Below are 18,651 nucleotides of genomic sequence, written 5' to 3' on the forward strand. Positions count from 1 at the left end.
TGGTGGTGCCGGAAACTGGGAGAGCAGGGAGGATATATTGTCAAGCTGGAGCTCCTGGAGACTGAGGCTCTGATGGAGTTGGGCCAGCTCAGCTCGGAGACCGGCAAGCTCTGCTGGGTGGACTGCGGGTTCGATCCTTTGGCCAAGGGATGAGGGAGCTGCAGACTGGACCGGAACCTTCTCCTGGTAATTCGGGGAGGATAGGGTGACCAGCTGGAACTCCTGGAGGCTGACAAGCTGACGAATCCGGCCACGCTCCGCCTGGAGGCCGACGAGCTCTGTCAGCTGGGCTGTAGGCGTGGTCCCTCCGCCTGCAGATGACGGAGGTGCTGATTGGACCGGAGACGGGACTGCTGGTCTGACTGGGAGCGGGTCCAAGCTGGCGCGCCGAGCCGGAGCTGCAGCGAGCTTGCGGCTCTGTCCTGGGACCAGGGGTGATGGTGCACCCCGGCATCCTTCCCAACGCTGTGGGCCAGCTCCGGGGGAGCACACAGCCAGTCTGGTGCCCATGTAGCAGGAGCGGTCTAGCTGCGTCTCCTGGTCCAACCCCACATTTAGCTCCAGGAGGGCGGAGGGGATCGTCGCAGCCGGGGTTCGGCGACAGCGTCTGCGGCGAGACGAGGCCAAAGGAGGAGAAGCCGGCCGGTGATCTGCGGTTACAAACTGGAGCAAACACTCCCAAGGAAGAACCTCCCCGCTGGATCCTTTACTGGGTTGGTTCATTCTGTCACAACGTGCCGGTGAGTGAGACGGAGGTGAGGATCCAAGTGCAGGGGAAGAAACAGGCAGGGAGGCAGACAGGAACATTTAAAACACTGATTTAATCGAGGACACGCAGGACAATGAAACAATGAACCAACCAGACAAAATGGACTAACAGGGTTTATATACAGGAGGAGCTGGGACCTTGGGTGATTGGGAGACGAGAGGCAGGTGGGAGCAATTAACATGGACACAGGACTGAACAAAGTGGGGAGACAAGACAGGGTGTGACATAACCCAGTGCTGGATCAAAATTGGGCTGAAGCAACCCTGGAATCTGTAACTTTCACTGGAGCAGTTAGAAGTTGAGTGAATAAGTCGGGATAAAAATCAACACCTCCAAATCCAGGAAAATGAAAAAATGCCTTCTCTGGGTCAGGGACAAGGGCCTGCCTTTAAGTGTTTCAGGGTCTTATTCACAAATGAGGAACAAGAGATTGATAGAGGAATTGGTGCAGTAATGCAGGTGTTGTACTGGTCGGTGAAGAAAGAGCTGAGCCGGAATCTTTGGGTATTGACAAAATAAATGAGATTGCAGAAACAAGTGGCCAAAATGAGTTTTCTCTGCAGGGTGTCTGGGCTCTTAGAATCAGGGTGAGAAGCTTGGTCATCCGCGAGGGGCTCGGACTAGATCCACTGCTCCTCCACGTCGAGAGGAACCAGTTGAGGTGGCTCAGGCATCTAGTTAGGATTCCTCCTGGACGCCTCCTTGGCGAGGTTTTCCGGGCACGTCAAACCAGGAGGAGACTTAAAGGAAGACACCAGGACACACTGGAGAGACTGTAATGGCTCTGTACAGCGTGGGTTAACTCATCTCACCTTAGTAGGTGGTTTCCCCGGCCAGCTCCGAGATGAAAAGTGGGGGCACCCTCCATATCGCACAGGGGGAGGTGGGGGGACCTGCGGCATTTGCGGTGGGGGGTGTCTTTACTCGAGACAAAAATAGCCTGAGGTGATACGTAATCAGTATGGGTGGCCTGTATGCTACACAGAAGCAAAACTCAGCACAAAAATGGTGGTGATTTTGAACATCTAGCTCAGTTTTACTGTGTTCTGTTAGACTCTAAACCTGGAAATTGCCGCAGCCAAAAAACTCTGGAGCAAACAGCAACTCCACTCCATAGCCATTCAGCAGCCGACAGTCACGATGTCAGTCCGGGTCAGAGCGCTTGGAATCACAAGTAAGCAGGGGCCGGGATGTACAGCGAAGGAAAATATCGAACGGTGATGTTGGAAAAGCTGGAATAGACCGGACCGCACCCTCCCGACTCTTGCGGAGATGTCCCGATGGAAAAGGCCTGTACGTGTCCTGGGCCTGGCCTGAGAAAGCCTTAGGATTCCTCTGGAGGAGCTGGCCCAAGTGTTTGGGATGAGAGAAGTCTGGGTCTCTCTGCATAGGCTGCTCTGCTCCATGCAGCCTGACCCTGGTTTAGCAGAAGATGATGGCTAGATAAATGAACACCCCCAAGTTCTTAAATCACAGTAAGGTTGGGTTATTGTTCAGATTCACCATATTGGATTTTGATATCTTCCAACAAATGATTAAAAAGGTCCGAAATCTAAAGGTAGGTTTACCAGGAACTGGCATGTACCCATGGTGTGAACAATTCCACCTGTAATATTCACATTAAAATTAGAAATATTTGCTTTCTACTTTCCAAAAAAAGCTTTCATTGGCAGTATCTTCCTGTATATAAATTGGCTCCAAAAGGTGTGAATTTTGAGAATTTCAAGTGTAGAAGACATGCACATAAGTACATTATAGAAGCACCAAGGCTTACGTGAAAAAGAAAAATCTCTCTAGTTCAGGGTTTTAAAGCAGATATGAAAATTAGACGGAGACAAATAACACTTCACCGCCATAAGAGCCTGTTTTTGTAGTAAGAGACTTAAGCTGCATAAAGGCACTTCATTAGAGTACACTTGTCTGCCTTTTCCAGCTGTAATCTAGATGCCACGTCCTGTTCAGTCCTGGACACCACAGAGGATACTCCAACCATTTGCTCTCTGTGGACGTAAAGTATTGTTGGTTTTCTTAAAAGAGGAATGTGCCCCTCATTGAAGCTGCTCAGCAGTCAACATTAGATCACTCTGTTTGTAATAGGCAGCTCCCTTTTAAGGTACACTCATGGATGTGTGCACATGTGTGTGTGTGTGTGTGTGTGTGTGTGTGTGTGTGTGTGTGTGTGTGTGTGTGTGTGTGTGTGTGTGTGTGTGCGTGTGTGTGTGTGTGCGCGCGCGCACGTGCGCAATAGCCTATGGGCGGTGTGCTTCATGTGTGAAAGCTGTGTGACAGGTATGTGCTTGAGGTGGATGTGGAGGGAAACTGGAAAAGGTTAGAGCATAAATATGTTTTCAGTTTTTCCACAAACCTTTACTTTTAAGAGACGGAATATTAGACATTTGTAACAGTTTTTCTTTGCGTATGTGCATGTATTCTTCGAGTTTAGGATCTATCTTGTTTGACCAATAAAATAATTGTACTCAGCTCTGGTGTATAGTTGCCCATGCACATGTTTCTGTACATCTTCCTAGCGTGTAGCCCTACCAGAGAATGAGCCCAACTTTGGAGCCGTCATGTCACCTCCATCGTAAATCTCCAAGGAGTCCCAGTTGTGCTCAGTTGCAAATGTAATGACTTGGATCTATGAAGTAAAAAACAGAAAAAATACATTGAACAGGCACACTGGCACCATGCACCAATAAGTATATGGATAATGACAAGATTACGCGTATATACCTGTATCCCTGCTCCTTCACTGACATGGATTCTCCACAGACAGTTTAGCCCATTTGGATAAGGTTCAGGGTAGCCAGGGGACAAAATAGTACCCCGACGTTCAGTCAAATTGCCACTGCAGGGAACTAAAGGGAAACAAAATGAAAATTCCAGGGATCATATATTAACTACATAGCTAGCCTTTAGGACAGAATGCCAGAATGTACCCCGGTGCACACAGAGACAAACAATGTAGCATTCAAATGACCTCTACTGGGAGCTGGAGAGAACAAACGTTATTCACGATAAAAACTCAAGTTCAAGCTGTCTGCAAAACAGCAGCTCTCAGAGAGACTTTGCACGGACAAATATTATGTTTCTTAGAATAACTGAAACAAAAGCTCTAATTACTTATAACAGGATGATTACCCAGAGAGCCCAACTGCTTAAGGTCTTTTTGTAACCTCTCTTCAACGTTTTCTTTTGTGTTTGAGCAGACAGATTTAATGACCCTGCTATAAAGAAATGAACTGAAGGAGTGCACAGCAGAAGAACAAGAAAACATAAACTTGACTTCATTGTTTTAGAAATGATCTCAATACTACTTGAGCTTGAAAATGAAAGGGAAACAAAAAAAAAAATCAAACGGTTTAAAAATACTAGGTCAAGTGTTTGAGAGTTTCAAAAAGTAACATTAGCATAACCAAGAATAGCATAAGGCTGGACAAAGTGATATACATCACCAATAAAAATAGTACTCTTTGTAGGGATGAGCGAGTACACCACTATCTGCATCTGTTCAACCATCTAAATTATCTGTAGCTGTATTCGGAGTGGGCGTGGCCTAACCCGGAAGTTGGGTGTAGTTTAACCGGAAGTGGGTGTGGCTTACATCAATACGTAATTTTAAGTCTGATCAGAAGTTGCTATGTGTATTGTTTATTTGAAAACTATTTACAGAGCAGCCTCAGAGTTTAGGTTAAATGTTTTTGATCACAATAATAAAGGAACTATTACAGAACAAGTTTTTCAATAAAATCAGAACATTAATATTTAAGTGCATGAATTAAGAGAGAGAGAGAAGAAAAGATCTTTTCTATAGCGCCTCTCAAGATAAAAATCACGGGGCGCTTCACAAAAACAAAACATGTAAAATAGAAAAAAGAATTTAGAAAATGATTAAATTTTATTTAAAATGAGCAAAAAATAGACAATTGTGATTAAAAAATGTAAAGAAAGAGAGAGAGTGAATAGGAAAGAGGGAATGGATCCTGAGGAAGAGAAAGAGAGGGAAAAAAACCTGACCGGAGCGGAAGCAGTGACTGACACAGCACGAGCCGTTTACAGCTCTGTCTTGTCAAATGCACCACGTACCATGGATGTAATTTTTGGGGGTGGGGGGGTGGGGGGTGGGGGTGGGGGGCGACATGTCCCCCCCACTTTTTCCAAAGTCAAGTTTTGACCCCTGCACTTTTTACCATCCAAAAACAATATTACGCTATATTAAATTGACACTGGTTGCGCTCTAGGACCACGCAGAAAACAACCGTTTGTGTTGAAGCCTGTTTCCCATTAGAGCATACTGTAAAGATACCCCCCCCCCCCCCCGTGTCCCCCCCACTTCTAAAGTGAAAATTACGTCCTTGCCACGTACGTTACAAAAAAAGTTACTTTAAATAACTTTAAAGTAACTTTCAAAAGAGGCAAACTGAAGAAAACATAGGGAGTACTGAAGAAATGTGAGCAACAGTGAAGCAAGCACAGAGAGATCCGTTACTGTCTGTGTGTGTGCTTGGATGGACCGGACGTGGACGGAGCCGTGAGCTCCCGGCTGCAGTTTTGTGTGTATGGAGGGGCGGGCGCTCTATTTGACTGGCCAATCACAGAGCGTGAAGACAGTCAGTTATCTAATGAGGATTTTCTTTCAGCAAGATTACAGATATTTACGAGTTTTACTCGTTTCATGCTCGTACTCGTCAAAAAGGCTTTATCCGGCTCATCCCTAACTCTTTGAAAGAAAAAAGTAACAAAAAATAAATAAATAAACATGAAATAACCATCAGTTACCCACTGATTTAAAAGCCAACGAATAAAAAATACTGGTGAGAAGGGCCTAATAGTTATAGTGAAAATTATCTGTGTAATTATTTCTACCATTTTAAATGTTTTTTTTCTATGCAAACACTTTCACAAAATAACGTATCTATGATAAATATGCATTTATCCAAGTTTTCCAAATGAAGATAAAATTAATTCCACATTTTGGCAAAGATGCACAAAGAAAATGGAATATTTAATGTCTCTTACATTAGAAAAAAAATGTTTTTTTCCTTTAAATATATTGATATATTACTTTATGCAAGTAACCAGAATGTGGTATTAGTTCCTAAATAAGGAAACTCAAGCATCAGGATATTTGTGTAAACAATCCAAATATGAACATTAAAGCCAGAATTTTTTGTCATGAATGTGAAGCGGCTGGGATGAGGATCAGCACCTCCAAATCTGAGACCATGGTTCTCGACCGGAAAAGGGTGGCTTGCCACCTCCGGGTCGGGGGAGAGGTCCTACCTCAAGTGGAGGAGTTTAAGTATCTCGGGGTCTTGTTCACGAGTGAGGGTAGGAGGGATCGGGAGATCGACAGGCGGATTGGTTCGGCGTCTGCAGTGATGCGTACGCTGAGCCGATCTGTCGTGGGGAAGAGGGAGCTGAGCCAGAAAGCCAGGCTCTCGATTTACCGGTCGATCTATGTCCCAATCCTCACCTATGGTCATGAGCTTTGGGTAATGACCGAAAGAACGAGATCGCGGATACAAGCGGCCGAAATGAGTTTCCTCCGTAGGGTGGCCGGGCTCAGCCTTAGAGATAGGGTGAGGAGCTCGGACATTCGGGAGGGACTCGGAGTAGAACCGCTGCTCCTCCGGATCGAAAGGAGCCAGTTGAGGTGGTTTGGGCATCTGGTCAGGATGCCTCCTGGACGCCTCCCCGGGGAGGTGTTTCGGGCATGTCCTGCCGGCAGAAGGCCCCCGGGTCGACCCAGGACACGTTGGAGAGGTTACATCTCCAATCTGGTCCGGGAACGCCTTGGGGTCCTGCCGGAGGAGCTGGTGGACAAGGCCGGGGAGAGGACGGCCTGGAGCTCCCTAATTGGGATGCTGCCCCCGCGACCCGGACCCGGATAAGCGGAGGAAGACGAAGACGAACGAAGACGATTTTTTGTCAGAAGATGTCCTCTAGAGGTGGCAAATGTATTGCACCTTAAGGCCCTCCCTCTCCTTTCTGAATGCTACCTCTAGTCAGCCAACAGAGCTTAAACCCACAATTATTATTCTCACCTTATGCTTCTCATTCATATATTGCAAAATTTGCATCAGTCTAGGTGTGTCTGCAAACATGCGTGCACGCTCTGTGATTTACATAAGGAAAGGTCTACTGCTAATAATGAGTGGCACTCAATTAGCATGGGGTCTACAGGACAACGGCCAGTGTTAGTAAAACAAAACAAACCAAAAGCTCCTATTGCCAACGTTATATAACAGAACAGAGGGGATGCTAATTAGACACTTTTAGGGATTGAGAAAAAAAAAGTCATGCATAATCCCTGACAGGCAGAAAACTACGGACTGCTGCTTTAAAGGTAAAAAAACAAAACCAGCCATCATTTTCAAATAATTAGAAAGTGAAGACAAACATAATTGTATTAAGAAAAACAAAATGTATTTTTCTATATTTTTCTTTCATTTATTTGGGTAAAGTGTTAGCTCAGAGCTATGTGAGCCACAACTCAGGTTTGTCTGTCTCACCTATACAGTTTGGCGTGGTTGAATTCCACTGCGCAAGAGCACCTGGGACAGCCTGGCATCGAATGGCGTTGGATCCTTTCAGCAGATAACCTGGACTGCACTCAAAACGTACAACAGAGCCCACCGAGAACTCTGAACCAATCCGTCTGCCATACCGAGGCTCTGGAACTGAGCTGCACTGACTGTCGCTTGTCCGAGGCACAGCTGCAGCCATGATGGCAATGAAAGTAAATGAGAAAGTAGAAGGACAGGAGAAAGAGAGAGATGTTCATGCTCACCTTGAAATGAATAAAACCTTTTACATATAAGAAGGTATGTGAGAGAAGAATCCCAACAGAAGCTAATCGATTAAAACATACCTTGGTAGACAAAATGAAAGCCTTTAGCCGACTGACCGCTCTTGGCAATGAACCGGAGCATGATCTGATTGGAAGTTGCTAGAGGAAAAGTCTCTCCTGTGATGATTACAAGCATGTATAGCATGAACACTCATGCACACAGAACTGTTCCACTCAACAGCTTCAACATTACTGTACTGATTCACAATCACACACACACACGCATGCACACAAACACACACACACACACACACACACACACACACACACACACACACACACACACACACACACACACACACACACACACACACACACACACACACACACACAAACACAAACAAACAAACAAACAAACAAACAAACGCACGCACGCACACACACACGCACGCACACAAACACACACACACACACACACACACCATCTTGTTGTCTCACCCAAACAGGCATTTATATGCAAAGTTACACACAAGCAAAGAAAGCAAACAACAGTAAATGAGGGAAATGTGGCCTGGTGTGGCTGACATTTAGAACTGTCATTAGCTGTGTTAAGAAGTGTGTGTGTGTGTGTGTGTGTGTGTGTGTGTGTGTGTGTGTGTGTGTGTGTGTGTGTGTGTGTGTGTGTGTGTGTGTGTGTGTGTGTGTGTGTGTGTGTGTGTGTGTGTAGGCATTTGTGTGTTTATTAAGTAAGCATGCATGTGTGTTAATTTGTTTCTGTGCCAGAATAATCAGTTGGTTAGGTGGAACAATGTGCTACAAAGCAGTTTGCTCCTACATGTGTGTGTGTGTGTGTGTGTGTGAGCGCGCGTGCGAGAGACAGAGTAATGACACAGCTAACATTATTATGTAAAGCCTGCTGTGTGTCATTCTTTTTTTATTATTCCAAGAGAAGAAATACAAACTCAAATGAACTTCAAAGAACAAATCATGCATTCAACATTATACAAACTGGCTTCCTTCCTGAAAACTAATTTAGATGGATTGTTGGTGGGAACAAAACTAAATGACCTAATTTGCAGCACCACTTATCAAACAAAAAGTGACCTACTCAGGTATAAAAGTACACACAGAATCCACACTGTTACACAAACACAAAGATGTGTGTATCATGTTCTCATTCATCTACAAACAAACAGAATTTTCTTACCTTTGGTTGCTTATTTTTAATAAATGCTTGATTTTTGTGTTTAATTAAACAGATTTAAAACTGTATGTAGAAAAGGCAAATTTGTCATTTCATAGAAAAACACAAAGACCCTTGCCTTACAGAGAAGGAAACTTAATGTCAGTTCCATGGGGATTTCCCTGCAGCATGCCCGCTGGCAATGGCACGCACAACTCACATAAAAGTAAAACTCTGCGGCGATGGCATCACATTTGCCAGGAGTCATGGTAATCAATATTTTTTCATATTTCATTCTTCAAATTTCATGATCTACATTGCTTTTGCAGCATCTGTCAGATTTCATCAATGCATAACGTGTCACAGTGCAGTGACTCAAAATACTGCAAAGTTTTGCTGGTTAAAAGTTGGAGGCTTGTGTTCCTGTACTTTTCATTGTAAATGCCCACTGAGACTCTTCCAACTTTATGATTTTTGTCAAATACATCTATGTCAAATAAAATGTGATGACCAGAGGTGCTCTATTCCACCGCCCTGAGAGCAGATTGTTTTTTTTCTTTACTCTCAGAATTTCATTATCCTAGTTTTCCGACAATCTTTGAGAATTGTAAATCAGATAAAACAGGACGTTTAAAATCAGTCAAATCTTACATCAAATTTAAAACTATATAGTGCCATAGAATCGTATACGTAAATTAGTTTTTGGATAAACAACAACATAAAATCCTTTAGCTTTGTTTTATGTTAGAATTAGTCACTCTCACCTGAATGTGACCCAGCTAAGGAGCTGAGCAATCGAGCATTTTCATTTGCTCCATCAAACAGTTCCACTGAGTCATTCATCGCTGTTTGGAAAACAGCAAACTGACCAAACACCACTAAACAAAACAGAGGAACAAACATGGGTTAAAAACGTGTTTTTCCTGCTGGTGCTCTTATAAAAAATGGCTGTTGCCACCCTTAAAATACTCACCAAACTGTGGGGACACAGTGATGTAGTAGGAACAAGACTGTCTTGTGGTGTAGTTTAGAGGAAAGTTTGGAGACAAAACAACACCTTCTGATCCACCATACTGTCCGCCACATGGAGCTGGAGAAAGAAACAAATGTCATTTTCTATTTTCACTTAAAGTAAGAATAGAAAATATTTTCTACTTTAAGCTAGATCTTTGACATTGATCTCAGTGACTGTTGAGTTAGAATCTTGACCAATTTCACATTTAACATCACTCTGAGCCCTCTGCTGACCAAAAACCACACGTGACAGTTTTGTGGAGCCAGTAGGTGTCCTAGGGAAAGCTCTTTACCTGCTTTACGGCTGTTAATTGTAATGCTAATGGTTAGCATGTTCAGTTCGCCGACTGACAATGAAAAGCACAAGAAGAATTAAAAGAAGAAGTTAGCTTTTTCTGTTGGTGTTATGGTGGAGCCTGGAAGTAAAAGTAAGAGTAATGTCTTTGGAGGCGAAACAAAGACCTAAAACCAGAGTGAACATCAACACAGCCTACACTAGTTTGAAGGAGCTAACGATTAGCGTTTTCAGTTCATTGATCATCAATGTAATGCACAAGAAGAAGAAAAAAAGAAGTTAGCTTTTTTTGTTGGCATCATGGCGGAGCCTGGAAGTCAAAGCAAGAGAGTAATGTCTTTGGAGGCGAAGTTAAGAGCTAAAACCAGAGGGAACATTGGCGCTGCCTACACTAGTTTGAGGGAGCTAGTGGCCTAGTGGTAGAGTGTCCACCCTGAGATCAGGGTTAAAATCCATTGTATAATAATAATAATAATAATAATAAATTTTATTTATAATGCACTTTACATTACAGAGGTAATCTGAAAGTGATTTAAACATGGGACTCAGTGCGTCCCTTCTTGACACATAGTGTTGAGAAGTTGGATTGGGGGGGTTAAACCACCAAAGAGTTCCTGAGCGCAGCCACTGCTGCAGATTACCGCTCTCTACAGGAATGGGTCAAATGTGGAGACGTACTGTAACTTCACCAGTGTGTGATGATGACTAATGGGTTAACTTAGACAATGAAACTTCCATATTTAAACAAGCAGGTGATGGCTAACAAATCAAACATGTAGGTGGTCAACAGATTGCAGAGTGACAGTAAAATAAACATACAAATACAAAAAAAAAAAATCATAAACCTCAAGATGAAAGAACGCCAGAATCTCATGAAAAACAATGGGCTGAATGAAGAAATGGCATAGTTCTGGTGGTGGCTCTAACACAACCTCGGGCATCTCGGTCTAGAAAAGCAATCCTAGACAAAGCTAAGCTACAGCACAGAACTTCAGGTATGGAGGATACTTTCTTGATGTGAAAGTGAAACGACCCTTGTGGAGAGAGCAGTGCTAATGGAACAATCTCAAATCTCTAGTAATAAAATGCCATAACAGCTATAGCAATTAAAACGTATTAATTTAATTATGACCATTTAGATGTGATGATTCCATATAAATATAAAGTATCAATCTGATAGATCTTTGAATGTTTAATCAGAAAATTCTAGGGTTCTTTGCTTCTTTAGAGACCATAAACACACTTCGTATTAATTCAGACAGAGTCAGTATATAGTTTATAAAATTCATTTAATTCTTTTTCCTAAACTAACAATTTATACATGATAAGATATGAATAATGAGATGTGGTGTGGTGGATGTGAGGTTTTGTGATGGAAGCTAGATGTTGAAGCAACTGCTCTTTGTATCTGAGAGAAATAGTCAAATCTGGGTGTAAAATAATTATTTGTTTGGTTCTAAACTAGAGAGTTGTTTATTAAAAACAGCATCAGACGCAATTTCTCATGCCAAGTCGACACACCCTTGGTGTGGAGGTTCTCGTTCGATCCGGGGGGTCGTGCGGGTCACAGCCGGTGGAGTGAACCTCTGATATCAGGAACCTGTAGATAGCTTCAATAGGACCCGTCCAGTCTGAGATCCCTCGAGGTGAAGGCAGGAGGTTGGAATGCTTATTTGCATCTAAGATGGATGTTTGCTTGGCTCTTAGAAGAGCCGGTTGGCTGTGTCAGCTGCAGCATTGCAGAGAGGCTTTGACAGGAGGTCATAGGAGTTTTTTTCAAAAGAGGCTTTTTTCCGGATTTGGCCGAATTGGGGTGTTAGCTGGAAACTGAATTCATCGGGAAGTAATTCTTGTTTTATTAAACTACGTTGTTATTAGTTCTGGCCAAGTTTGGCCAATCATAATTTGACACATTTCTGAGTATTTACCATCATCCCTCAGAAAGCCACGCCCTCCTCAGATACAAAGATTTCTTAACATTGTGAAAAAGAATCTTTAAAACTCTTTTGAGAATTGCATATTAACCTTAATGAGTATCTTACTGTAATGTGTATGAGTGTGAACAATGATTAACTTGTTAAATCAAACACATAGTGATTTGTGATATAAATGGATCACTGTAAGAACAATATTAATTTCAATGCCATTAAGCACAGACTATTCAATCATTTGATTTAAACATCTTGTTCATTCATCACATATGATTATTGTAAGCTTGTGAGTTGTAAAATCATGGAGTTTTCACTTATTCAGAGCGAAGAATGTTGACGTCTGGCTTTCACGCAGAGTGTAGGACCTTGGGAGAGAATGTTTACGTTTCCATTGAGGAGCAATAAGTGAGAAAAGGGTTGTTTTGGGAGTCCAGATGATGTTGACATGAAAGGTTATGTTGTGTCAATTGGATGGTGAAAAATAGACCCTTTTGGACGTTACACAGCTCAGTTCTGAGAAGCTCAAGGTTTGATATTATTACTGAGAAAACTCACTCTCAGTAGGGTGAACCCACAAGAATTAGAAATAAAACACATTAATGCCTTTTGCACAAAAGCCATAGCAACTGCATTCTCTCCGATGATGTTTTGTCAGGTCTTGATTTTAGCCTGCTGTTTTCTTCTTGAAAAGCATGAGTCAGTTGAATTGGGGTCAGATGACTAAACTGGCAGCAGAAGCTTTTTGATCTGTTTGGTCAAAAAGACAGCCTGACTGTGGATTTTGACAACCGAAAGATGAATGGATGCTTTCTGGCCTCAGTGTTGGACGACTGCCCATTGCACTCAGAGATGGTGAGCACATCACCACTCTCATCTGTTTTGATTGTTACTTTAAATTAAATCAGAATTTGCTCAGTTTACTAGAAAATTAATGTCCTCGATAAGTTAGGTTATAGCATTTTCAAAGTGCTTAATTCCCCTTGGCAAAAGCTTAGAAAGAGAAACATTGAAGTGCCTTTTTTGCTGGTTTGAACTTAAACACAGTGTGTGATCTCCTGTATCACAGCACTGGATCCTCAGAATGCCCATTAGTACAACCAACCACTGCATGACCTATGAGGAAGAAGCCGCGTGGCTCGATTCATCTTTAGCATCCCTATGAGAGTGAGAAACCAAGTCGGTAGACAGTTTGTTGGTGTGTGGACACTTGACACTCTTAGCAAGCCAAAGGTCACTGACATTTATGTAAGTGTCTCTAAATGTGTGTGTAAAAAAAATCAGCTGCAAGAAGCACATCTGTCAATGTCATCTTCACACAACACACACACAATCCATTCTCTGTGTATTCTTATCTCTCTTCTCGTCTGCCGATCGGGCCTGTACCCTTCTTGTCTTGTTTTGGTCGGTATACAGCAGACCCCTGAGGGTCAGACCTATTATCCACCAACGACATCAGCTGCACCCCCCTGACACATTTTAATTACCATCACTTCGGTGCTTGTTGAAAATGTGAGAGCATACGAGTGCAAAGTTTAACCGTTCTTGATGAGACATGGAACAACATTTTGCAAATTAATCTGCTGCCAAAGTCAGGGGCTCTGACAGTGCTGCTAAGATGTGAGGAAGTGATGTCTTTGTGCAGGATCATAAAGCATAAATGCTAGTAGTTATGAGCTCGGAACGTACCCTTAAACATGCCCTCGAGGGCTTCTCTTTTAAGAAAAGACAGATTTTTGGTCTTCTGGATACCGAAAGACTGAAGAAAGTCCACAAGAGAGCCCGCAAGCACTTTGAGAAACCACAGTGGGGTATCATGGTGCCCCCGAGGATTTTTCTGTAGTGTGTGTCAAAGTCAGTAAGATGACATGCGTAGACATTAGGATAATGCTACAGGTGCAGAGTAATCAGGTAACAATGCCAACATTTTAAATCATGGTAAAACGTTCCTGATAGGCAGTTGTTGTGCGCCTAACCCCACATCCTCCTCTCCTCCATTTCCCTCCCTTTGTACTTTCTTCGTTTCCTAAAGCACCGTAGTGATAACCCCCTTTCTTTCCTCTCCTTGCAATCCTGTGTAGTGATACTGATTGGTTTTTTAGTTGATTTTTTTTGTGCTCTTGTTTTCAAACCCCCCGGTCTAGAGGTCTTGTCTTGATCTACCCACAATCCCCCGGTGGTGCAGCTCTAGGCTCAGGTGTCAGCCTTATCAAAAGCCTTCACACACATGCTTTGATCACTCACACCCTTTCCGCTCAAACACACAAATAAATGCAAAAAAAAAAAAAAAAAAAAAACACGCAATGAAATTCAGTCTCTTTCTCACACAGCCATGCACTTTGATCATTTGCACATTCACACGACATTTGTAGTCCTTCTGCTCGTGATTCACGCCTTCTTTTCCTGTTGCTCTCACGCATGCACATGGCAGCGCTGAAGCAGGCAACAGGAGGTCAGGAAGCGAGTTTTGAAATGTTCTACACTTGCTATATAAATTGTAGAAAAATTTAATCACAATGTTTAATAGTGACTTGATATACTTCTCAATGAGGCTGGACAAACTTTTGTATGCTCAGTAAAACACAGATCATAAATACACATACAACATTTTTTATATTTGATCATACAGTCAAATGCAATACCTGTCATACCTGACATGTTTAAATAAATAAATAAATCATAAATAATTCATACATGTCATACCTGTATGTTTTATATATTGAAAAAATATTATAAATATGCTATTAATAAGGCTTGTTATTTTTAGTGTTAGGGCAAGTGATTTTCTCTTAACCATCAGTAGAATTGGAAGAAAATGAACTTCTAGTGAAGGTTCTCAGTGATCCAGGGCACAGGCCAAGAAAGTACACCAAGCCTCTAAACTGGACTTTAGTTAAATCAACAAAGAAATCTCAAAAAAAAAAAAAAAAAAAAATCCCACAGCATCATCCAGCTGACAAATAGAACATGGGGGCAAAACCTTGAAGGTCTGAAACATTTTTTTAAGCTTAAAAATTCAGTCACCCCCTACAAGAATCTTACTCCACCCACATTTCCCTGCAACAGAAAGAGGCATAGCCTGGTGGACCAAGAAGGTGATGCTAAAGTATCAACTGGTAGCTCAGCCTACCCCACACCACTGTGGTCTCTGTTGGCGAGATGCGCTGTTAACATGCATGCACACACACAGGCACGCTCAGGAGAAGCAGACAGACAGAGAAGCAGCAGCACACTTCATAGTCTAGAGGATTTCTCTTCACCTCCTTCACCTGAAGAGAGGGAGGAGGAAGCTTTTTATGGAAGAGGAGAGCATATTATTTCATATCTGCTCATGAGTGGATGAGACAGCCATGAGTGTGGCCAAAACTCAGCAACGCAATATGACAGCTGATATCCAGCATGTTTTCCTTGTTTCTCTACTGAAATACAATTAAGTCAGTGGTTGATTCACCTGTGCAGCAGCTCTATAAGCTCTTCAGATGCCTGTTAATCACCTGGTGATTGAAATCAGGTGTGTTGGAGCACAGGTAAAACAGAAACATGTTGGACATCAGCTCTCCACGACCAGGAATGAGTACTACGGACTCAGCCAATAGCAATGGCTGATTAAAATTCAAATGTAGTGCAGATTTTTAACCTGAAGAGGGTGCAACACTACTTTTAGGCAGAATGTTTATGTTTATGTATTTAGCAGACGCTTTTGTCCAAAGCGACTTACAAGTGATAATCGGCATGTTGCCCTTGATGCTAAAAACAACAATAACAACAACAACAACAAGAATAACAACCAATTTCCGGTCAGTCGTAGGTTTCAGTGAGGCAGCATGCTGAATCATGGAGAGGAGGGAACAAGGAGTGGATGGTAGAGAAGGGGATGGGTACAGGGAGGGTGCTAGTTTAGAAGATGCTCTCTGAAGAGCAGGGTCTTCAGGAAGCCCCTGTTCTTGTAGTACTTGGTTGGTCATTCCACATTTTATATTTTAAATGAGATGCACTAAAATGCCAAAACAATGACTGCATGTCTACAGCACTATTAGACACGCTATACAGTTTATCAGCAAAAAAAGTTGATCTTTGGGTGACTTGCTCTTTAATGCCCTGGTCAACCTCAAACCACAACTGGTTTATAAAAAAAAAAAAACAGAACGCCCAAACAGATGCTGGATGGGGTTGTGTATACAGTTCAGCACAGTAAAGAAAGTTTAACTCCTTAAATAGAACTAAAAAACCGCACACACTCTCTCTCTCTCTCTCTCTCTCTCTCTCTCTCTCTCTCTCTCTCTCTCTCTCTCTCTCTCTCTCTCTCTCTCTCTCTCCCTCTCCCTCTCTCTCTCTCTCTCTCTCTCTCTCTCTCTCTCTCCCTCTCTCTCTCTCTCTCTCTCTCTCTCCTCTGTCCACTTACATCTTAAGGATAAAGTTGGATGTGAATGTGGATGTCTTGGACAGAGAACATTGATGCAAGGAGTGAAATAAATTTTTTGTTTTTTAAAAAGAGAAACATTTAAAAAAGAGCAAAGTCCAAGGTTTTCAATTTGCTAGAACCTGTGCAACTCTGAACCCAATTCTCAGAGGGTCTCACAGCAATACATATCTTTAGAAATACGATCAAAAAGTTTGGCCTTGCTGACCCTAGAGGAAGACTTACACAGTAAGTCACATTAACAAAGCTTTCATTGCAGGTTAAGAGGTTTGTCCATATGTTAATGCTTAAATGGAAAAATAAGCTATGATGAGAGGCAAACAGTGAAGGAAGCTATGGAAACTAGTTGACTGATCGTAGGGTAAAGCACTTTCTAGTCCTTGGACTTCATATAGCTGTCATGGTTTGGGCAAGGTGTCTAACCCAAGACATGCAGAATCCTGAACCCGTACACAGATTGATGAAAAAAATAAAATGATTTTATTTAATAATGAGAAATGAGGGTGCACTGGGAATTCCAGCGGATCAGGAGAACGGGAAACAGCGTCTGGAGGGAGAGTGAACCAGAGGTGAGTCCTGGGAGAACAGTCTAGGCAGGATTTGCTGAGAGGAGACTTACGGGGGATGATTGGGTTTTGGAAATGAGGGGAGGTTGAGAGCTGGGGTGGATCCAGAGGGGAGATGTTCAGAGCTGGAGAGGGAGCGTGGGGTCGAGAGAGAGAGAGCGGGTCGGTCAGAGAGGATGATGATGAACGTGACTGAGCGAGGAGTCCAGGAGTCCTATGGGAGTTGAGCCAGGGTATATACAGCAATCCCTAAGTAAAATTTACTACTTTTTAATACTTTTTTTTACTACCTTCAGAATTTTTTTAAAACCATCACAACACTAAATTGCAAGTGTTAATCAGCGACCTATTTACACATATTTTAACATATATAACATACAAAAAGAATAGACTTAGAGACTCACTGATGTTGACAACGTATTGCACATATTTATTTTACTTAGAAAATAAGACAGGCACTTCTGTTCTGCGGTTCAGACAGTTGACCACGAGGCCTGAAATGATGCAGAACGACCACTGAATATGACGTCATCATTATGTGACCGGATATGCTAAAGTAGGGCTGCTCAATTATGGCAAAAACAATAATCACGATTATTGTGACTGAAATTGAGATCTCGATTATTTAAGACGATTTTTCAATTTATGTAGATTTTTTATTTTTATTTTTATTCAGTCATAAAACTGCTCAGGGAACAATCAGGGCAAAAATAAACAAGAAACAAGATGATCACTAAAAGAACTCCTGATTCCCAGTATAAAAAGACCAATATACGTATAGCTCATAGTTTATGATCCAAGGGCTATAGACCTTGGTTTAACTCATTTAAGTCTAACCCGTACAGACCCAAATACCAATATCTTGCAAATACTGACAGCAAGAATTATACAGTGGCATTTATAACAAATACATGCAAATTGCTGTTCACTAAATGTTGCATAGCATTTATTGAGTCGTGTCAAGGTGCTGTAGGAGCGTGCACTAGCACCGAGTCCTCAGAGAGATTAGTTATTAGTTATCAGCGTGAGGAACTTATTTCTACCTTATTTATAAACTATTTATTTACAAGTCCATCAGTTAATGTAATAATTGTCCCAACCACAGCTGCACCCCCCACCCCCCCAACCCGGTCTCACAGCAATCGGGGCAAGCTACACGTGTGTTTAGCGTGCCGCACACGCACATTTAGCCGTTTTTAGTGGCTCAGAAGCCCGCAGGTGTGGTGTGTGTGTCACTCACTCTGGTTAATCCAACAGGGAGCCGACTCTGAGAGCCGTTTCTTTAGCGACTGACACATCACTGCATCATTCCCTTTCCTACTGTCCTGAAGAACGGCCGGGAGCGCAGGCGGAGTGTTTAGCTAACCTGCAGGAAATGTCGACGACAGTTATCCAGAAAGTAGCTAAGGGTTACCAGAGATGTTTCTGAGGTGTTTGCTAGGTACTTTTAAGATTTAAAAAGTCAAGAAGGGGGTCTGAAAAGCTGCTAGAAATAGCATCAAAGTCGCTAAGTTGGCAACGGAGCGCTTCATTTGTAACTCAGGGCAGCTCAAGTGGGAGGAGCAAATGATCGGCTTGTTTTATTTTTATAATCGTTCAAAACATTTCATTCGGAATATATTTCTATGTCGATGTTCAGAATACGACACCTGATAGTCTGAAAAAAATAATACCTAACTTGGA

General features: G+C 42.4%; 1 protein-coding gene across 2 annotated transcripts in view; it reads right to left on the reverse strand.

Annotated features, from left to right (window-relative positions):
* Window positions 1-18,651, reverse strand: part of LOC107381856 (CUB and sushi domain-containing protein 1) — a 668,617-nt gene that overhangs the window by 95,430 nt on the left and 554,536 nt on the right. For both annotated transcript variants that reach the window (XM_015953775.3, XM_015953774.3), the window contains exons 33-38: window positions 9,719-9,835; window positions 9,510-9,623; window positions 7,644-7,739; window positions 7,285-7,488; window positions 3,503-3,627; window positions 3,311-3,407 (exon numbers count right to left, since the gene is read on the reverse strand). In XM_015953775.3, the coding sequence (XP_015809261.3) occupies window positions 3,311-3,407; window positions 3,503-3,627; window positions 7,285-7,488; window positions 7,644-7,739; window positions 9,510-9,623; window positions 9,719-9,835 (753 nt within the window). The remainder of the gene's footprint in view (window positions 1-3,310; window positions 3,408-3,502; window positions 3,628-7,284; window positions 7,489-7,643; window positions 7,740-9,509; window positions 9,624-9,718; window positions 9,836-18,651) is intronic.

The sequence above is a fragment of the Nothobranchius furzeri genome, chromosome 9 (assembly GCF_043380555.1).
Source record: "Nothobranchius furzeri strain GRZ-AD chromosome 9, NfurGRZ-RIMD1, whole genome shotgun sequence".
Classification (NCBI taxonomy): Eukaryota; Metazoa; Chordata; class Actinopteri; order Cyprinodontiformes; family Nothobranchiidae; genus Nothobranchius; species Nothobranchius furzeri.